The sequence below is a fragment of the Stegostoma tigrinum genome, chromosome 2 (assembly GCF_030684315.1).
Source record: "Stegostoma tigrinum isolate sSteTig4 chromosome 2, sSteTig4.hap1, whole genome shotgun sequence".
Taxonomy (NCBI): domain Eukaryota; kingdom Metazoa; phylum Chordata; class Chondrichthyes; order Orectolobiformes; family Stegostomatidae; genus Stegostoma; species Stegostoma tigrinum.
In genome coordinates, this window is record NC_081355.1 from 127551280 (window position 1) to 127573692 (window position 22413).

Below are 22413 nucleotides of genomic sequence, written 5' to 3' on the forward strand. Positions count from 1 at the left end.
AATAAGAAAAATTTACAGATGGATATGAATAGGTTACTTGAAGAGACCAACATTTGGCGGATAAACTTTAACATGGATAAGTGTGAGGCTATCTATTTTGGTTGAAAGAATAGAGAGGCAACTTCTCTAAATGGAGAGGAATTTCAGAGTCCTTCAGTGAAGAGGTCTGGTTGACCTTGTGCATGGAACATGTGCAGAAATCTGCTGTGCAGCAGGTGATAATGAAGGCAAGTGGAATTTTGACATTTATTTCTCAAGGAATAGAGTATGAAAGTAAGGAAGTGTTGCTGCAAGTGTAAAAGATATTAGTGAGATTATGTCTAGAAAGCTGCATACAATTCTGGTGCCCTTACCTGGGGAGGGATGTAACTATATTGGAGACAGTTCAGAAGAAGTTCACTAGCTGGATTCCAGAGATTCCAGAGATGAGTGGGTTGTCTCGTACATAGATAGTAACAGTGTAGGTGTATACTGCTCAAGAGTTTAGTAGAATAAGAGGCTATAGTTATGGTAATGACATGGTAATTTTCTACTTTGGCATGCTTGCCTTCATTGGAAGGGGCATTAAGCACAAGGATAAATAAGTTATGCTGCAGCTTTAAAAGAACTTTAGTTAGACCACACTTGGAATATTGCCTATGGTTCTGGTCACTACACTACCAGAAGGGTGTCAATGCTTTGTTTAATTATTAAGTTTGTGGATGATCCAAAGATTCGTGGAGTTGTGGTTACTGAGGAGGATTGTCAGAGGACACAGCAGGTTATAGATCAGTTGCAGGCACGGGCAAAAAGAGTTTAGCCCAACAAACGTGAGGTGATGCAATTTGCAAAGTCACGTACAGGTGGAAATTATACAACGAATGGCAGAGCCCTTTGGGAGCACTGATATGTAGAAAAGACTTTCCCTTGTGGGTAAATCTGGAACAAGAGATATTGGTTTTAGGTTAAGGGGTCATGGATTTAGAACAGATAAGGAGAAATTAGTTGATTCAAAGGATCATATATCTGGATTTCACTGCCCAGGATACTGGGATATTAAGTAAATTTAAGAAGCTAATAGATTTTTAATTTGTAATGGATTGAAGGGTTATGGAGAGTAGACAGGAAAGCGAGTTTGAGGCCAAGATGAGACCAGCCATGATTGTGTAAAGTGATGGCCCAGGCTCGGGGCTGAATTACCTACTAACTCTAGTTTTTGCATCCTATAAGAGCCAGTGCCAGCTTTGAAAGTGGGATCCAACATGCATTATCTAATTGTGTGGTGGAGGTGATAAAATTGGGGCTTTTAAAAGGAATTGAATTAGAACAAGAACAAAGACTAATATGGTGCAGGAACAGGCCCTTTGGCCCTCTAAGCCTCCGTCGCCATATTTTGCCCTTCCATACTAAAACTGTCTTCACTTATAGGATCTGTATCTCTCTATTCCCTTCCTATTCATGTATTTGTCCAAGTGCTTCTTGAATGCTGCTATTGTGCCTGCTTCCACCACCATCTCTGGCAACACGTTTCAGGCACTCACCACTCTTTGTGTGGGGGTGGGGGGGGGAATGCCTCACGCATCTTTTGTAAACTTGCCAATCCTCACACCTTGAACTTGTGTCTCCTAGAAATTGACCCCTCCATACTGGGGGAAAAAGCCTCATCCTTTCACCCTATGCCTGCCATTCGCAATCTTTTAAACTGCTATCCTCAACCTTCTGTGTTCCAGTGAAAACAAACCTGGTCTAGCTAACCTTCCTTCACACCTAAAACCACCACCACTGCTGCTGCCGCCACAGCCCAACTTCCCGCCTCCAGGCAACGTCCGGGTAAATGTTTTCTGTACCCTGTACCCTCTCCAAAGCATTGACACCCTTCTGGTAGTGTAGTGACCAGAACCATAGGCAATATTCCAAGTGTGGTCTAACTAAAGTTCTTTTAAAGCTGCAGCATAACTTATTTATCCTTGTGCTTAATGCCCCTTCCAATGAAGGCAAGCATGCCAAAGCCTTTTTTACTACCTTTATCAACTTGTACAGCCACCTTCAGTGATCTGTGGACCTGCGCACCCAGATCCCTCTACATATCAGTGCTCCCAAAGGGCTCTGCCATTCGTTGTATAATTTCCACCTGTACTTGACTTTGCAAATTGCATCACCTCACGTTTGTTGGGCTAAACTCTTTTTGCCCGTGCCTGCAACTGATCTATAACCTGCTGTGTCCTCTGACAATCCTCCTCAGTAACCACAACTCCACGAATCTTTGGATCATCCACAAACTTAATAATTAAACCAGCTACGTTTTCCTCCAAATTGTTTACGCAGATCACAAACACAGAAATCCCAGCACTGATCCCTATGGAACACCAGTAGTCACAGCCCTCCATTTCGAAAAGCATCCTTCCGCTTCTACCCTTTGTCTTCTGTGATTAAGCCAGTTCTGTTTCCATCTTGCCAGCTCACCCCAATACCATGTGACTTCACCTTTTGTTCAAGACTGTCGTGAGGGACCTAGTGAGAGACTTCAGTAAAGTCCGTGCAGACAGCAACAACCCTTTTTTCCCCTCCTCAATCATCTTGATCACCTCCTCAAAAAAAAACTTGATCAAGTTAGTGAAGTATGACCTCCCCTGCCCAAAACCACATTGTCTATCACTAATAAGTCCACTTGCTTCTAAATGCAGATTACTTTGTGAAGAGAAAATTTACAGGGCTTTGAGAAAAGGATGAGGAAGTGTGATCAAGCTTAGTTCCCGCAAAGAGCTTGCATAAGCTTAATTCTCCAAATGGCCTCCTCTGTGCGCTTTGTATTCATTCAGGGGATCTGGGTGTTAATGGGTGGGCTGGCATTTAGTGCCCATCTCTAATTGTCTGTGAGACAGTCTTGATACGCTGTCGTCTTGAACTGCTGCTGTCCATTTAGTAACCAATTAATACCTATTCTGGATCTTTCTCCCCACCCACCCCCATTGTACATTTGGTCATGCACTTGTGATCTCTCCAGTAGTGGAAAATGCAGAGTTAGCAGGCTAAAATTTCAGTATTATTTACAAGCATTTAGTTTACATACAAGTAAGATACTGCAATCCATTTGTGAAAATGACCAAGATTGAATCAATTGCTAAGAGCTAATTTCTAGAAGCTGCAGGGCACCTTTCTCTCAGTATAGTAAATTGTAAAATTTCCAATCGTGATTATATGAAAGGATTGTGACAAATATTCCTGCCTATCTCCTACAGATATAGGCAAAGCTGACTTGAGATTTCGGCAGATAATTTACAGTATAACAGATAACTAGGTGTATCGAGCTGAATGAACACAGCAGGCCAAGGAGCAGGAAGGCTGATGTTTCGGGCCTAGCAGCTTACAGTATACATTTCTTTATTCAGAGTTGATGCAGAAACTTTTGAATCAAACCAAATCGGAGACACAAAAGATGTAAAATGGACTTGTCACATTTTAATGAACTACATCAAATAGTACTTCAGAGAAGAGCCCATTTCAAATGAATCAGCCATTATGAGATTATGAATACATCTGTAAGCTTGGGTTCTTCTGGTACCTATTGCCAAGAGAAACCATTGCACCATCTGAATCAGAATCAATGATGAGATACATGAGCCCATCTATTAATAATTAGCTTGAGTTCAAACACTGGAAATTTCTACTGACCTGCATATCAAGGCTACAATATGAACAGAAAGTGCTGGGAAAAACTGAGTCATATACGACTTGAAATGTTCGTTCTATTTCCGTCTCCGTAGATTCTGCCAATCAGTTCAGAACTCCAGCATCTGCAGGATTTTGCTTTTGTTACATTAGATTGACCTCTTCTTGGAGAGAGTGCTGGCTGAAGCACATTTTTAATTTTTGGGTTTTGTCTGAAAACGTCTTGAGAGAATGAACATTTTATGACCTGAAGTTGCAAGGAGTTGTGTATAACAAAGAATGTACGATTTAGGTCACTGTCTTCTTTTCTTCCCTCTCTCTAGGAGAAAAGCCATATGAATGCCCGAACTGCAAGAAACGGTTTTCCCACTCTGGCTCTTACAGTTCACACATCAGTAGTAAGAAGTGCATTGGTCTTATATCACTTAATGGTAGAGCACGTTCAGGAATCAAGACACCTCAAGGCACTTCTCCATCCCTTTCACCATCAACTAATAGCCCTGCTAGAACACAACTCCGTCATAAGCTAGAAAACAATAAGCCTTTACAAGAACAGCCTACCGTAAACCAAATCAAAACTGAGCCTGTGGATTATGAGTACAAAACTATGGTTGTGACCTCTGGTATCAACTGTGCAAGCTCTTTCCAGAATGGAGGGTTAAGTGGCAATAACCCTCTCCAGGTCACAACTTCACCTCAGAGCGTGGTTCAGGCTGTTGTGTTGCCAACTGTAGGCCTTGTCTCTCCTATTAGTATAAATTTAAGTGACATTCAGAATGTTCTTAAAGTTGCAGTATTGGAAAATAATCATGTCACTCTCCCTTCCAAAGACCCAGGAACAGTTTCTTCTGCATCAGTTCAACAAAACAGTCATTCCCTTATTTCATCAATCAGTCTTCCTTTGATTGATCAAGATGGAACAACGAAAATCATCATCAACTACAGCTTGGAGCCAAGTCAACTTCAAACTGTGCCTCAAAATTTGAAAAAGGAGATTCCTAACCTAGCAGACAATTGTACAAATGGAAAGCCGCCAGAAGACCTCACAGTCAAAACTGAGAAAATGGAGACCAGTGTTGAAGGAGTTGGTAACACATGTCTGCTTTGTAATGAATGCCCTGGTGGACTAAATGCACTTCATGAACTAAAGCACTATCAACTTAAAACTGAATCTCATTCAGGAGGAAATAATATTAGGACCTCTGGAGCTTCTGTATCAACAGAAGAGAGCACCTCTTCAGATCAAGAGCCGTTGAAGAATCTGTTGTCACTTCTTAAGGCATATTATGCATTGAATGCAGAACCAACATCGGAAGAATTAGCAAAAATTTCAGTTGCTGTAAACCTACCATTAGAAAAAGTGAAAAAGTGGTTTGAGAAAATGCAAACAGGTCAGATTCCGGTCCTGCCATCTTGTCCTTCCTCTCCCACACCAAGCAACAAGGAGGTCAAATCAAATCTTCATGCCAGTCATACAGATACTTCACCTGCTTGTGATTTACAAGGCAACACTGCAAGTTCAGAAGCTCTCGATAAGATCACTGAATCTAAGACTACAAGTACACCACTTAATGTGATGGCAGATCCTTCAAGGAGTAATACTCCCTCCCCATCACCTCTAAATCTCTCTTCTGCATCTTCAAGAAATTCACAAAGTTATCTTAACACACCCGATAGCAACCAAGAGGATCTACAGTTGGAACCTCTTGATCTGTCACTTCCAAGACAGCAAAAAGAGGGACTAGAAAGACCCACAATTACCAGTGTTTACCACAGCAGTGTTCATTATGTTCAAGAGGAGCCCTTAAACCTAACTTGTTTAAAAAAAGAACAAATAGAAAATGATAATTCCGAAGTAAACTCAAGTGCCAAACCTATAAATATTGCAATTCCTACAAATACAACTCAATTACCCACAATTGTTGCCATTTCAAGCCAAAACAATGTTCCATGTCTCAGAGCCTTAGCTACAATAAAGCAGGCCAGCTTCATTCCACAGGTGGCCTACACATATAAAACAACAAATTCAAATGGATCTGAATCACAACAGAAACCAATTCAAACCAATGGAAATCATGCAGTAAGTATACCATTATTACAGATCTTTTATGAATTGTTATCTGGTATTTAAATAGGTTTTCAAAAGAAAGTAGATGGATAGTTCACAAAGTTTCTTTCTATTTTGTAAAGCTGAACATTAGTTTTCACCAAATTTCAGAATTGTTATGAAGCAGAAGAAAGCGATATGGCCCATCACGTCTACACTGGCATTTTAGTTTCATGTCAGTTTCTTGCCTTTTCCCTAGGACACTGTATGTTTCATTAACTGCAATGATCTGCCACCTTTTACTAAGCTTTGTGTACACCCTGGCCTCTGCTTCTGCACACCCCTGAGAATAGGGCCTTTTCTGCTGTGTCTCTGTCTCTTTTCTACCAAAGAGCTTCACGTTCTACTTCTCTGTATTAAACTTCATCTGCCACGTATCTGCCCATACCATCAATGTCTTTTAAAACTTTTATGCTGTGCTCACCACAGTTTATAATTCCTTCAAGTTTTGTCATCCACAGTCTCTGAAATTGCCCTCTGCATGTCAATATCTTGATAATTTTGTATGTATCAGGAAAAGCATGGGTCCCAAGCTCAGTAAACACCTTTAGAGCCTAAAAATATTAATTAACTGTTTACAGCCTGTTTACCATATTGCTGCCAATTTTGTCTGTTGTCACGGCCCCTTTTATGCTATGACCTTAACTTTCCTCTCAAATCTTTTGGAAGTCAGTGTACACTGTTGGGAAAAACCCACCTGGTTGACTAATGTCCTTTTTGGGAAGGAAACTGCCATTCTTGCCTGGTCTGGCCTACGTGTGACTCCAGACCCACAGCAATGTGGTTGACTCTCTCCTGCTGTCTGGGCAACTGGAACAGGCAATAAATGCCTGAAAGCGACACCCTCATCCTCTGAATGAGTGAAGAAAAACACCAAGATCTTTCTCCTCATTGGCCCTTGCTATTACCTCTTCAAAAACATCAGCTACTTAGGTGCTATTTTCCCTGAAGAAATCATGTTGACCCTTCCAAATCAATCCAATTCTAACCTAAAGTTGTTTTCAAAAGTTACCCACCACCACTGTTAAATTGGCAGATCTGTAAATGCTGGGCCAGCCCTTATGATCTTTGTTGAACAAGGGCAAAACATTTGTAATTCTCTGGCACCACATCTGAATCCAAGGAAGATTGAAAAATAATTGCCAGTGCTTCTGCAAATTCCGTTCTCACTACCTTCAGGTTCTTCGATTCATCTCGTCCAATTCCAGTGCGTTATCAACTTCAGTACTGGCAGCTTATCCAGTATGATCCTTTGTATTTATTGTCAGTTTTAAACCCTTCTAATGACTGAGTTTCTTTTTCTGTCTCCATGGCCTGGGCAGCATCAGCATTATAGGTAGAGACAGATGCAAGGTATTTGTTTAACACTTCAGCCATGCAATTACCCTCTAAGCACAATCTCGTCTTGATCCCTAATCGGCCCTGCTTTTTCTTGAACCACCTTTTTACTGTTGATGTGTTTTGAGAAGGTTTTGTGATTTCCTTTTTATGCTGAATTCCAGTAGTTTTCGTTATCCTTCTTTGCTTCTCATATTTGTATTTTTTTGACCGCCCTTCCTAAACCTTCTGAGTTCAGCATGGTTCTCAACTGTATTTTCTAACCGACACCTACCAGAAGCACTTTCCAGTTCCTTTATCATTGTGATCTGTCTGTTTACTTGTCCTGCCTTTCCATTTTGAGGAAACATACCTTAATTGTGCCTAAACCAAATCCTCTACTAACCCCATCCCGCCCCCTTCACCTGTCCATCCTCCCCAGACTGACCTATCCCCTTCCTACCTCCACACCTACGCTCAACTCTACTGGCTCCATCCCCACCCCTTAACTTGTCTGTCTCCCCTCCACCTATCTTCTCCTCTTTCCATCTTCGATCTGCCTCCCCCCCCTTCCTATTTATTTCAGAATCCTCTCCCCCCTCACCCTTTTCTGAAGAAGGGCCTAGGCCCAAAATGTCAGCTTTTGTGCTCCTAAGGTGCTGCTTGACCTGCTGTGTTCATCCAGCTCCACACTTTATCTCTTTTGAAGGTTAGCCCATTTGTTCAGCCATTGTTTATCCCACCAACCTTTGGTTCCAGTCTACCCAACCCAGTTGAATTTTGCTCTTTGCTAGTTAATTATTCTTACTCTGGATTGACCAGTTTAATTTTTTAACCTTAATTCAAATCTTATGATATAATGATCACTGTCCCCCAAATGTTCCCTGCCAATCACATGACCTATTTGACGCACCTCATTCCCAAATAGGCCTGGCAATGGATTCTTTCTTGTTGGACATCCTGCTGCAGAAAAGAATCCAGAACTCAATCAAGGATTACTGGCCAATTGCTGTCTCTTGCACTGTATTTATCCCAGTAAATATTCTATTTCTGTAATAATCAGGCAATCATTGTTGCCCATTAGAACTACTGTATAATGTTGAGATCTCTCATTTCTTTGCAGATTTGTTGCTCAGTAGCTAGTGGAGAGGATATTGAGAAGTGTAATTGCAGTACTGTTAATCTTGAGCTCTAGCCAAGTCAGTTCTGTTCTTACCCCTCTGAAATAGCTTCTTTCTCAAGTACCTCAGTGCTCTCTCTAACCAAGAATGCCACCTATCCCCTTTCTATCTTTTCCTTTTCCTCTAAACACCTTGTAACTAATTATAATCAAAATCCAGATATGCCAGCCCTTAAGCCAAGACTTCATTATCACCTCAAGATCTAATCCCACTGGACAATCTTTGCTTGTAACCCCTCAATCTTATTTATTATACCCCCAATATTCTCTCACATGCAGTGTATGTTTGATTTAGCCTTCATTACATTTTCCCCTTACTCAACTCAATAGATAAACTTGACAGTTCTCTATTCTAGTACTTCCTGCCTCTCCCAGCATTTGTGCACCCTGATATCACTTTGTAGTATTCTGTCCTGGTTCCCACATCCCGGCTGAGTGACTTTAAACCATCCCCAACAGCATTAGCAAAATGCCTCGTAAGGAAGCGAATCCCAGGCCTGTTCAGATGTAACCTCTCTGGTTTGTACAAGTGCCATTCTCCTCCAGAGCTATCCCAGCAGTCTAAAACCTTCCCTCCTGCAGTATTTTTCCAGCCGCTCGTTTATCTATTTTCCTATTTCTGTACTGAATTTAACAAGGCACGAGGAGTCACCTAGAGATTATTACCTTCAAGGTCTTGCTTGCTAATTTTTGACTGTACTCTCTCTAAATTCCAGTCCCTCTTTCTACTTGTCATTTGTACCAATATGTCCCACTGCTGACTTTACCCTTCTGCAGAATAATGTCTGTTTCCAGCCATTCTGCGATATCCTTGATGCTAGCACCAAACCATCCTGATGTAACCTTTGATGACTGAAGAAACACCTACCTGTTCTGTTAACTACAGAATCCCCTATTGGTTCTGCCCTTTAACCCACTCCCACCCCCACCAACTTCTCTACAGCTGTGCTACCAATGGTGCCACAGGCATCAGGATTGCTGCATTCATTCAATAATCCATCACCACCTTCATTTTGAGCTTTGAATGACTAGGTCAGGAGAAGTATCCACAGCTTCCCACATGCCACAAGATGGCCATTCTACTCAGATGTAGGCCATTCAGCCCATTGGGTCCGCTCTGTCATTTGGTGAGATCACAGCTGGTCTGATAATCCTTAGTTCTACTTTGCGTTTTACTCCCCATAACTCTTGATTCCTTTATTCATTAAAGTCTGGTCTATCTCAACCTTCAAGATACTTAATGACCCAGACTTAACAGTCTTCAATAGTAAAGAATCTCAATTCTCTGAGAGAAGAAATTCCTCTTCATCCATGTTTTAAATGTGCAACCCCTTTTTGTGAGATTATGCACTAGATACTGCCACATGGAGAAACAACATTTCCACATCTATTCTGTCAAGTCCTCGAAGAATTCTATGTTTCAGTAAGTTTGCCTCTTAGTCTTCTGCATTCTAATGAGTACAGGTCCAATTTACTTAGCCTCTCCCTGCTTACCTAGTATCAACCAAGTGAACCTTCTCTGGATTGCCTCTAATGCCAATATATTGTGTCGATAAGGGGCCCCAAAATTTTTCACACTTCCAGCTGTCTGCACTGTAATACCTTAAATAATAAGTTACTTGGTATCTTTAATGACTTTGACTTTAACTTTACTCTTGTACTATTGACTAAGAATTTGAGATTAATAGAAATTCTTTGCTCTTCCTCCTAAATCAACTGTCTCCTATCCTATAAGCTTTTTATTCCCCATAATAACATTGCATTTCACGTTTCCTCTCTCTTGCTCTGTCTCTGTCTCGCTCGGGCTTGGGCTCGCTCTCGCTCAGGCTGTCTCTTCTCTTTCCCGCCCCCCCCTCCCCATTGTCCATCCCAATAGGTTAGTGTAAGCTCCTCACTTTTGTAGAATTGTGAAGTAACCTAATAATTAAGGGTGCAACTGTACCTAACTAATACAGTTTAGTTACATGAAAGTGCATAACAAAAGGTAATTTGTATTTCTGAAGCAGGAAAAACAAGAGATGAGTTCCGGAGATGTGCCCAATCCTGATGATCAGAATGATTCAGACTCTATGCCTCCTCGTAAGAAAATTAAAAAGACAGAGAATGGAATGTATGCCTGTGATTTGTGTGATAAAATATTTCAGAAAAGTAGTTCACTTCTTAGACACAAGTATGAGCACACAGGTAAGAGAACCGTGTATTTTTATACAACATTGTCTTGTCTGTTTTCAGTTTGAAACACAATTGATGTACTTAACTTTATAAACTGGGTACTCCTTTTTCATGTCAGAGATAACAAAGTGAAGCTGGATGAACACAGCAGGCCAAGCGACTCTCAGGAGCACAAAAGCTGACGTTTCGGGCCTAGACCCTTCTTCAGAGAGCTCCTTTTTCATGTGCTGCACACATAGTAAAGCAACTCATGTACCTTAGCGAAGAATATATCAGAGCCCTTCAAGCCTGCACCACCATTCAGCAAGACCATAACTGATCATCTACTTTCACTTTCCCACACAATTCCAATGTCCTCAATCTCCCTAGTGCTTTAGGTACTATCGATATCTGTTGAAAATTCCCAGGCTAAGCATCTATAGCTCTTTGGGATAGAGAATGACCTGGTTTCCACACTGCAGGGATTCTGTGACAATCTACGATTAGTGAACCAGAGGATTTTTAATGGCCATCAACACACTTTTTAATGTTGACCATGTAAACAAACTTTTAATTCTGAATGTTACCAATGCTGGCTTTCAAAGGCTATCACCTGCCTGCACATTGAGCTAAATAGAGGAAATGGACTCACTTTTGCTGCTCCCCTTGTAACTTGCAGGGAGAGGAAAATCTTTCTCTCTTTATTTATCTTCTTGTATTATCACCATTGTTTTTGGCCCTGAAGACCTAACTCTTGTGGGAGGTATAGCAGTTTGGATCAGAAATTGGCTTGCTGAAAGAAGAGAGGGTGGTAGTTGAGGGGAAATGTTCATCCTGGAGACCAATTACTAGTGGTATACCGCAAGGGTCAGTGTTGGGTCCACTGCTGCTGTCATTTTTATAAATGACCTGGATGAGGGCGTAGAAGGATGGGTTACTAAATTTGCAGATGACATTAAGGTCGGTGGAGTTGTGGATAGTGACGAAGGATGCTGTAGGTTGCAGAGAGACATAGATAAGCTGCAGAGTTGGTCTGAGGGGTGGCAAATGGAGTTTAATGCAGACAAGTGTGAGGTGATGCACTTTGGTAGGAGTAACCGGAAGGCAAAGTACTGGGCTAATGGTAAGATTCTTAGTCGTGTAGATGAGCAGAGAGGTCTCTGTATCCATGTACACAGATCCTTGAAAGTTGCCACCCAGGTTGACAGGGCTGTTAAGAAGGCATTAAGTGTTTTAGCTTTTATTAATAGAGGGATCGAGTTCCACAACCAAGAGGTTATGGTGAAGCTGTACAAAACTCTGGTGCGGCCACACTTGGAGTATTGCATACAGTTCTGGTCACCGCATTATAAGGAGGATGTGAAAGCTTTGGAAAGGGTGCAGAGGAGATTTACTAGGATGTTGCCTGGTATGGAGGGAATGTCTTACGAGGAAAGGCTGAGGGACTTGAGGCTGTTTTCATTAGAGAGAAGAAGGTTGAGAGGTGACTTAATAGAAACATATAAAATAATCAGAGAGGTGGATAGGGAGAGCCTTTTTCCTACGATGGTGACGGCGAGCACGAGGGAGCATAGCTTTAAATTGAGGGGTGAAAGATATAGGACTGATGTCAGAGGTAGTTTCTTTACTCAGAGAGTAGAAAGGGAATGGAACGCTTTGCCTGCAGCGATAGTAGACTCGCCAACTTTAAGTACATTTAAGTCGTCATTGGACAAGCATATGGAAGTACATGGAATAGTGTAGGTTAGATGGGCTTGAGATCGGTATGACAGGTCGGCACAACATCGAGGGCCGAAGGGCCTGTACTGTGCTGTAATGTTCTATGTTCTTTTGTCTTTCAATCTTTCCTCCTTGCTCAAAGCCTAATACATATTTTTAGTTTTCCCAATTACAATTAATAGATACAGGTAGATATAAAATATTAACTCAGCTTTATTGGTAGGTTTTTTAGGTTGGATTTCGTTCCACTAGTGGTGACGTCTTTTTTAAAGATTCCCTACAGTGTGGAAACAGGCCCTTGGCCCAACAAATCGACACTGCCCCTTGAAGCATCCCACCCAGACCCATTCCCCCCCACCACCCCAATAACCCACATACCCCTGAACACTATGGGCAATTTAGCACGGCCGATCCACCCAGCCTGCACATCTTTGGACTGCGGGAGGAAACCGGAGCACCTGGAGGAAACCCTCGCAGACACTGGGAGAATGTGCAAACTCCACACAGACGGTCACCCAACGTGGGAATCGAACCCGGGTCCCTGGCACTGTGAGGCTGCTGTGCTAACCACTGAGCCACCTTGCCGCCCCAACTTCTGTTGCCTTTATGGTTTATAGAGCCGTAGAACATGGAAACGGACCCTTCGGTCCAACTTTTGCCAACAACATTGCCAAACAAAACTAGCCCCACTTACCTGTATTTGGCCCCTAGCTCTTCAAATCTTTCCTATTTATGTATTTATCCAAATGTCTTTTTAAATGTTGTAGTTGTAACTGTACCTGCATCTAACACTTGCTCTGGAGGTTAATTTCACACAGAACCGTTCTGTGTTTTGAAAAAAAGAAAATTGCTCTGCATCCTTTTTGAATCATTCTCCTGTCACCTGGAAAATATGCCCACTTATTTTTAACTCCCCCCATCCTAGGAAAAAGACTCTTGCTATTCACTTTATCTGTGCCACTCGTTATTTAATGAACCTCTGTAAGATCACCCTTCAACCTCCTATGGTCCAGTGTAAAAAGTCCCAGCCTATTTTTATAACTCAAACCCTCCATTTCTAGTGACATCCTGATAAATCTTTTCTGAATCTTCTCCAATTTAACATACGTACCTGTGTAAAAGTCAAATTTCTTAGACTTTTAAGGTTGAAGTTTATGGGGTTGACTATTCTGTGGAGCGTACTTTTGAGGGGCAGAAATTCATGCTACAGTCAAAAATAGGGTATTGTTAGCAGAAGCCCAATCGCGCACAAAGGGAGGTTGGCAGCTGACTCTGACCTGATGCGTTTTAAATTTTTGTGCCAAATTCTTCCATTTCTTCTCATTGCTGCTGTTTTAGTTTTTCAAACTAACGCTTTTTAAGCTTTTATTTCTGACTTTTAAAGTAAAGTTATCAGACATCTGACTTTTGTACAGTCTTACTGATCATTGAAGCTGTGAGAAATCATCATCAGGTGTGCGTCCATCTGATCAGGGGTATGGTAATTATACCGAAGTAAATGCATATAAGCCTATCTTGTATTGGAAATGGTATAATAAATGTTGTATCATACTAATTATAGTGCTTATTCAGTGGTGAGCTTAAGAAATCTGTCGGCCAATGTTGGTGTGAATTGTACATCAGAACTCTCAAAAGCACAAAAAGTTTCCTTTTCGTAACATGCATGTACAGGATAATGACAGTAGACTCTCAAACATTGACCTGTTGTCGGTGAAGATCTAGGGTTGACTTTTACACAACATGTATGGAAAACTCTAGTATTTTTTGGACAAAAGTAGGGAGTTGACTTTTACATAAGATTGACTTTTACTTGAATGTAAACAGTGATAATATCATTCCTGTCGTGGGGTGACAGGAACTGCACACAGTTCTCCTGAACAGACCTCACCAATATACTATTCAACCTCCAACATGTCCTCCCAACTCCCATACTTAAATGTATGAGCAATGAAGGCAAGCATGCTAATCACCTTCTTTAACCACCCTGTCTAATGGTAATGCAAAATGAACAGCAAATGTTTGAAGATAGGGGAAAATCTATCACCACTTGAGGTTGTTTATTCTGAATGCATGCACCCTAAATGGGACCATCTCATGAGATGCAAAGGTGCACTGAAAGTCTGTTTTATGGTATTGTCCTTTTTCCTCTTTTATCTGTTCCATCAAAGATGGAATTTAAGATTTTTGCTACTGAGCTGTGTAATGCTACAATGCTATAATTGATATAGAGATAGTAGGAACTGCAGATGCTGAAGAATCTGAGATAACAAGGTGTAGAGCTGGATGAACACAGCAGGTCAAGCAGCACCAGAGGAGCAGGAAGGCCGACGTTTCGGGCCTAGACCCTCCAGCCTGAAACGTCAGCCTTCATGCTCCTCTGCTGCTTGGCCTGCTGTGTTCATCCAGCTCTACACCTTGTTATCTATAATTGATTTACAACTCTGGATTTACTTTCTGTAAGCAACCTTGCAGAAATTACAGAGCTTAATTCCCAAGAAATGTACAGGTTTATTATATAGCTTAAACAAAAGTCTCTGTTCAAAGCACATTAAGTTTAAAAAGCTAAGTCAATTTTGGGAAAAGAACTACAACTTGAGACCTAAAGCAGTTTTACTTTGCAATATGCTTCAACAATTAAGCTATAAACTGACCTCCATGTTTGTTCCATTAAAGATAAATTTATGACCTTGGTTTGGCCTGAGGCAATATGGTGTAACTCACCTGGCAAACAGAAATGCAGCCACAAAGTGTGAAGATAATAACTTACAAGAATCACAAAGAACAGACTAATTAATACCTGTTACTTGGTCATTACACTCAATATCGAAAAATAATCCTACACAACAGGGAATTCTTTCTTAAAATTTAAAGGGCAGGCAATTTAAGTAATGTGAATTTAACTGACTTTAAGGAGCATCCACGTCTATATTGCGCTGTGGGTCTTGCATTTCTCCAGTGTTCAAGCTTTCTCTCTCAGCATTCGAACTTGGTGGAGATTGGAACTAATCCCTGACCCTCTTCCAGCAGCCTCCAGTGTACTGTTAGTGACGTGATGTGATTGAATTCTTCTTGTTCCAGTAGTCAGCCATCTTGTTCCTTAAGTTCCATTCTTAATTTCGTTTTAAATCAAAGATGCAAAATATTTAATCCTGAAACAAGCTAATATATGGATCTCCTGAAATAAAATTGGTTTGTAAACTGGTTGACACTCATTTTGAAATGTATTTCAAATAAAATGGGGTCCAACTTTGAAAAGTGATTCTTTTTCAAATGAAATGCTAAATAGAAAAAGCAAGATGTGCAGCAGTAATATTTGCGGTTATATTTTTACAGTAATCAGACTGTTCAGTATAGCCTTGAGATCAATGACTTTTTTTTTGCTTGTAGCAAGTTTTTTGTTTTTTTTCTAATTTGTTCATTTTGAACAGGTAAGCGACCTCATCAATGTGGGATTTGTAAGAAAGCATTCAAACATAAACACCATTTGATCGAACACACACGACTGCACTCTGGGGAGAAACCATATCAGTGTGATAAATGTGGCAAGCGTTTCTCGCATTCTGGCTCCTACTCTCAGCATATGAACCACCGTTACTCATACTGTAAGCGAGAAGCTGAAGAACGGGAAGGAGCAGAGCCAGAGGAGACTGGGCCTGATTCACTGAACAACAGTGAGTACACAGACAACAGGACCTCTCCGTCCCACATGGACTCGGATGACAAGGACAGCACTGCAAGGGAAGATGAAAGTGAAAAGGAGGAGGAAGAGAAAGAAAGTGATGAAATGCAGGATAATTGTGCAAAGGAAATGAGAGAAGAATCAGAGGAAGAGGAGGAGGAGGAGGAAGTGGAAGCTGAAGGAGAAGTAAATGGGACAGACCTAATGAGTGATGCGGAACAGGAAAATACAATGAATAGTCTGAAGGCTTTGGAAGTTAACGCAGCAGAAAAAATGTAATGAATACTTGATCAGGAATATAAATTGGCAAAGAAATATTCTGCACCTAATATAGTACCATGTAAAACAAAAATTCCAGAAACACTCGATTACTGTGTTTTCACTACTGTGTAGAAACCCCAGCGTGCCTGAACCTCAACAATTAACAATTTACCATATGAACCGTCAAGATATTAGGAATGATGTTTGTATTAAAAATGCAAAAAAAGTTGCAAGTGATAAATTGCATAAACTGTCTTGATTCAAAAGGCAAACCAACAGGTTTTAAAAGAATTTGCTACCAGTCATCCTGTATTATCTGTTTAACTGTATTGCTCTTCATTTTGCTGTTCATGTATCTCATTAACTTCAACACTGTACAGCTGGGAGAGATTTCTATGAAAATTTCTATTGCAAATGCAAGTATTAATTGTAGACTTGTAGTACTACAGCTCTCTACTCCATTGCTGAACCTTAACGTTTCTTTGGTTTGAAAGGATGTGAAAATTTCTGCACTACAGAATTCCCTTTATACTTGTATCTAACATACTCCTAAGTATTATTGTCTACCTTTATCAGTATCGCACTAGAGGTTAGTAATTGATAACATTAGTTGATCTTATTTTAGAATATAAATTCATTTGAAGCATAATGTTAGCCTTAAAGCAGCTACTAGAAAAATAAAACTGAGAAGGATGTGGTAAGACTTGTAGTTAGTTGTATAGCGGTTTGTTGCCAAGTCTTCAAAGTAAGAACTAACAGTATTAGTGTTGGAGAGAACAAAAGTCAGTGTTTTGAGTGACAGTGTTAATTAGGTAAATGAGGATTATGGTATGGAGCTTTGTATCCCCCTGGCCTTATGCAAGACCTGTGTGCTGCAAGTGCCATTTTACAAAACAGTATTATGGAAATGTGGCTGTAACCAGCCCTTAGCTTTGGTGCAAGTTATTAACAGTGTTAGCTGATTTTTATTTCAGTATTATTTTAATTCAGATTATGATAACTTAGTTTCCTATGTTTGTGCAAATTTTGTACTGTATGTCCTTGAACCTGGCAGTATTAATACCCTACTTACTGACACGTGTAACTTTTAGTTTTAGAAAACTTTTATATTTATGTGTCTTATTTTTATATTTCTTTATTGTTATTTATTACACAATGTAGTGTATAATACTGTAGTTTGTATTAATACAATAATATATTTTAGTAAGAAAAATGATTTGGAAGGTTGATAAGAATTCAAAGCAGAAATACAATTGGTTCTCTTGCAATGAGATTTTGTTTAAGTGTTATGTAACAATACTACTTGCCTTGGACTGTAGAATTAGAGTATCAAATGGGAATGTATAAATTTTACATTCAGAATCCTGTTATTTGCCCTGCCTCACTTTTGGAACATTGGGCTACTGAATTTCAAATATAATGTACAGCATGGTATTTTTGCAGTTTTTTTAAATTACTGTGTAACCATGAAACTGTATTACTGTCCTCAATGAGCCAAATTACAAAGTCATGCGCAGTGTTGGGAACATTTTTTTGCTTTGTGCCAGTTTGTTTTAGTCTACATCTGATACAAACCAGAAGTTTTTTTTTAATTGCCTAGTTACATAGTCATTTTCTAGTTTTATACCAAACTCCCCATCTCACAATAAAATGCATCAGCAAACTGTTTGAAGATGTGACTCCACTGCTGTGTATTAATTCTGTTCCAGAAATATTATAGACATTTGTATTATGTGTATTATTCAAGATTTTGGCTAACTTGTGACTTTTGAAATCATGGGTTTGTGATTAGGTTCTTGTGCAAAGATACCCCCAAATACATGTCATTTTTTTTCAAATTACTGAATAATTTGCATCTTTCATGAAATCATTTTGCTGTTCATTAGAATGAATGATTTCCTGATCATATGTTAACAATATCTTAATCAGTAAATGTTAATTGTGATTCAATGCCTCTTTGCCTTTTAGAGTGGGTTTTCCAGAAAATCAGTTTCTTACTAATGTTCGCTGATATCTTCAGTTTGAAGCATATATGGATAGCATCCTTATTTTGTTTTCTTCAGATGTAATAACTGGTCAACAGGGTAAGTGGTCTGCTTGTTTGTCCATGCTACTACCATTCTGATCCTACCACTTGAATGTATATGGTGTTAGAGAGAGAGTTTCTATTATCAGCGTTTGTGATAAATGAGATTAGGAATTCAAGTTCATCTAATCCTTAAAGTTTTTTGGTAACTATCATTTGTACATTTTAAAATTTGATTAACAGCTTTTCTAATGATGAAATGGGGCTAATAGCCCCCCCCCCCCCCGGTGTCAATAATGAATCTGTTTTATTCTTACTATCCATGCATATTTTGGATTTGGCAAAGGAAGTGTAATCAGTGTTTGAAGATAATATTGGGATTTGATTTTGAATTGAATTAGCTTTATTGTCACGTACTTAAATGAGTACTTAAATTGTCTCCACTTAGACTGCCATCTTAAGTACAAATGCACCTAGGTACAATTTCTAAGTACAGAATAGAAAAATGAAGAAGAAAAGTTATATTACAGCTCTGCACAGTCTGGCCATAGATCAGAAAAAACAAGAAGCAAAGTTAAAAAGACAAACATCACTGTCTGTCCCCAAACTGTCTCTGTAGCAGACCAACACAGGGGCCTCCGTGTGATCTGACTGCTGTTTGCACCAACCTCCGATTTTACAAATGAAGAAGAGGACTGCAGAAGATTTAGGTGCCTGAGAGAGGTTAATGAACAGGTAGACAAGTAGAAAATGAAAGTTTGTGTGTGACAGCAAGGAAACGGCAAAACTGGAGCCTTTGGGAATCTGGGGCTGTCGCTGTACTTTAGAGTCATAGCTACTCTAAGGAAGATGATTGTGATAGTTGGTCAGTTCTAGGTAGGTAAGCTCTAGGACATCCCTGCAGAAGTTCCTCAGAGTCCTAGGCCCAAACCATCTTTAGCTGCTTTATCATTGACCTTCCCTCCATCGTCAGGTCAGAGTGCGAACGTTTGCTGATGATTGCACAATGTTCAGTACCATTTGGAATTCCTCAGGTAATGAAATTGTGTGTGTCCAAATGCAACAAGACCTGGACAATATCCAATAACTGCTGAAAAAACAGCGGATGCTGTCAGTCAGGAACAAAAACAAAGTTGGTGGAAAAGCTCAGCAGGTCTGGCAGCATCTGTGAAGAAAAAAGGAGTTGACATTTTGAGTCCAGTGCCCCTTCCTCAGAACAGGAAGTGTCACCAGACCCCCCCTCTGTTTTTCTTCACAGATACTGCCAGACCTGAGCTTCAGTAGCATTACTATTGCTGAATTTCCCCACTGTCACATCCTGAGGATTACCATTTACCAAAAACTGAGCGGCCCAATTGTATAAATGCTGTGGCTGCAAGAGCAGACTCAATTAGGAATACAGCCATATAGAGCTCTCCACCTCTTTCCCCAGAGCCTGTCACTAACTACAAAGCACAAGTTGGGAGTGTGATGATTTACTGTTCACCTACCTGGATGAATGCAGCTCCATAACGCACGAAGCTTGATACCATTTGGGTGGGGGCGGGGGGAAAGCAACCCACTCAATTGCCATATCTTTTCCATTACTGATGTAGATGGTACACACACTGCTACAAGGTGTCTATGGACACAATAGTCATGGAATCTGTTTGGTGTCGAAAGAAGAGGCCCATTTGAGTCTGCAGTGACGCTTCAAAGAACAACCTAGCCGGACCCATCCTATCCGTGTAACCCCACACTGACCGTGGCTAACCCACTTGACCCACACATCCCTGGACACTACAGAGCAATTTAGCATAGCCAACCCACCTAAGCTGCATGTCTGGAATGTGGGAGGAAAGCAGAACACCCAGTGGAAACCCTCACAAACACAGAGAACATGCAAACTTAACCCAGTCACCCAAGGCTGGAATGGAATCCAGCTCTCCAGCACTGTGAGGCAGCAGTGCTAACTGCTGTTGCGCTACAGAAATTCACCAAGGCTCCTTAAGTAGCATCATCCAAACCAACAACTGTAACCATTTAAAAATGACCAGAGTAGTAAATATATGGGGACATCAACACCCAGTTCTCTGAGCCATTCACCATCCTGAAATCACTGTTCTGATTATCAGTGTTGCTAATTCAAAAAGCTGGCATTCGCTCCCTAGCAGCATTCCGGATGTACCTGCAGTAAATGGATTGCAGCAGTTCAAGAAAGCAGCTCACAATCCTCTTCTCAAAGGCAACTAGGGATGGGCGATAATGATGGCTCATATTACGTGAGTGAATTTAAAAGTAGAGTTGAAATGGATATGTATGTAAGGCAATATTTTTGTAAGAAAAGCCAGAAACCAATGTTTACCTGAAGTGAAGGGTGACGAGATAGAATGATAAAGAAATAAAGGTCAATGCAAGTCTAGTATTTAGCTACCAACTATATCAGCTGGTAGTGGAGACAAGTTGTTGATAGTCTCTAATATGCCGGGTGCCCAATTGAAGTTAGGAACCAAATTTTGCTACATGATTTTCTAGGCAAGGCATTTCAACAGCACATACAAACCGTGGTGCTTATTATTCAGACTGGTTAGAATTCTAATGGGACCTCAGGTTATTTTTGTTGGGAGGCAGTTCAGAGGTTTATCAGACTGATAGACTGATAGTATCTTACAAGGAAAGGTTGAACAGGCTAGGTCTATATCATTGAGTTAAGGAGGATGAAAGGATTTGATATTTTTCCATCAAATCATCTGACCGGTCATGACAGGATAGATGTGATGAGGATGTTTCAAAGAACAAAGAAAATTACAGCGTAGGAACAGGCCCTTTGGCCCTCCAAGCCTGTGCCAATCGAGATCCTCTGTCTAAACCTGTCAACTATTTTCTAAGGGTCTGTGTCTCCCTTTGCTCCCTGCCCATCCATGTATCTGTCCACATACATCTTAAAAGACACTATCGTGTCTGTGTCTACCACCTCCACTGACAATGCATTCCAAGCACCCACCACCCTCTGTGTAAAGAACTTTCCACGCATATCTCCCATAAACTTTCCTCCTCCTCACTTTGAACTCATGACCCCTAGTAATTGAGTCCCCCACTCTGGGGAAAGAGCTTCTTGCTATCCACCTTGTCTATACCCTTCATGATTTTGTAGACCTCAATCAGGTCACCCCTCAATATCTGTCTTTCTAATGAAAATAATCCCAATCTCCTCAACCTTCATAGATAGCGCCCTCCATACCAGGCAACATCCTGGTGAACCCCTGCACCCTCTCCAAAGCATCCACATCCTTTTGGTAACTTGACTACCAGAAGTGTACACAGTACTCTAGATGTGGACGAACCAAAATCTTATACAACTGTAACATGACCTGCCAACTCTCGTACTCAATACCCCATCCAATGAAGGAAAGCATGCCATATGCCTTCTTGACCACTCTCTTCTCTGAAGGTGGCCACACAGGTCAATAATCGGCCTGAACACCAGATCTTTCTGTACACCAGTTTTCCCCAGGACTTTTCCATTTACTGTATAGTTTCCTGTTATGGGAGTTTCTAAAATGGAGGTGTGATGTATCATGTGTCTTTGGGGCTCTCTGAAATGGTGGTGAAAGTAGGCTTCTTGAATTTTTTCAGTGCGAAGGTGGATAGATTCTTGTTAAGCAAATGGATGAAAGATTTTTGGGCTAGGAAGGAGTGTGGGTTTAAGTATACAATCAGACCAGGTGTGTTCTTATTGAATGGTAGGGAAGGTTGAAGGGGCTAAATGGCTTATACCGGCTTATACAGGATCGGAGGGTCATTCTATTCAGTTACTGATAACCCTGTAAGCCAAACATGTCCCTTAAAATTAAAGTAGGTTGGAATATTAAAACAGGCTGTCTTGATTTGCTTTTTAAACGTCAACTTTAGGTCTTAGATGGGCAATCTGCCTTGTTAATGTATGGCATCAGTGGTTTTACAAATATGCTTTTAAGCAAGTTAACTTCTATACTTGTGTTGTCTGTGGCCCAGAAAATGCCCTTTGAGTCAAAGATCAAAGGTTTTTCCTGATGTTGTGATCCCTCCCCCTAGGTGGTACTGCTGGCCAGGCTATTTTCATGGTGGGATGGGCTGGAGTTGAGACTACCACCTCCCAAGACAGAAGCAAAGCCAGATGAATACCGAAATGGAGAGACCTGCTCCCATTCACTTGGACATTAGCCTAATTCAATATAATTGGGCACCATAACCTTTTGTCAACTTCCAATCTTCCAACATCACGTGGTCTCTAATCCTGCCCAGCCCTATTCTTTCTTGCCCCATATTTGCTCTGGACAGACTCGAGAGCCATGTGACTGAGGAGT

The 22413-nt window shown here is 40.7% G+C and overlaps 1 protein-coding gene across 8 annotated transcripts in view; it reads left to right on the top strand.

Moving 5' to 3' along the window:
• The window catches only part of zeb1b (zinc finger E-box binding homeobox 1b), a 147687-nt gene extending 129818 nt beyond the window's left edge, over positions 1–17869 (top strand). For 6 of the 8 annotated variants that reach the window (XM_048548975.2, XM_048548909.2, XM_048548929.2 and 3 more), the window contains 3 exons: positions 3972–5728; positions 10256–10436; positions 15551–17869. In XM_048548975.2, the coding sequence (XP_048404932.1) occupies positions 3972–5728; positions 10256–10436; positions 15551–16080 (2468 nt within the window). In that variant the 3' untranslated portion in view covers positions 16081–17869. The remainder of the gene's footprint in view (positions 1–3971; positions 5729–10255; positions 10437–15550) is intronic. The other 2 variants (XM_048548986.2, XM_048548920.2) reach the window with 1 other exon arrangement.
• Positions 17870–22413: the final 4544 nt, after the last annotated feature.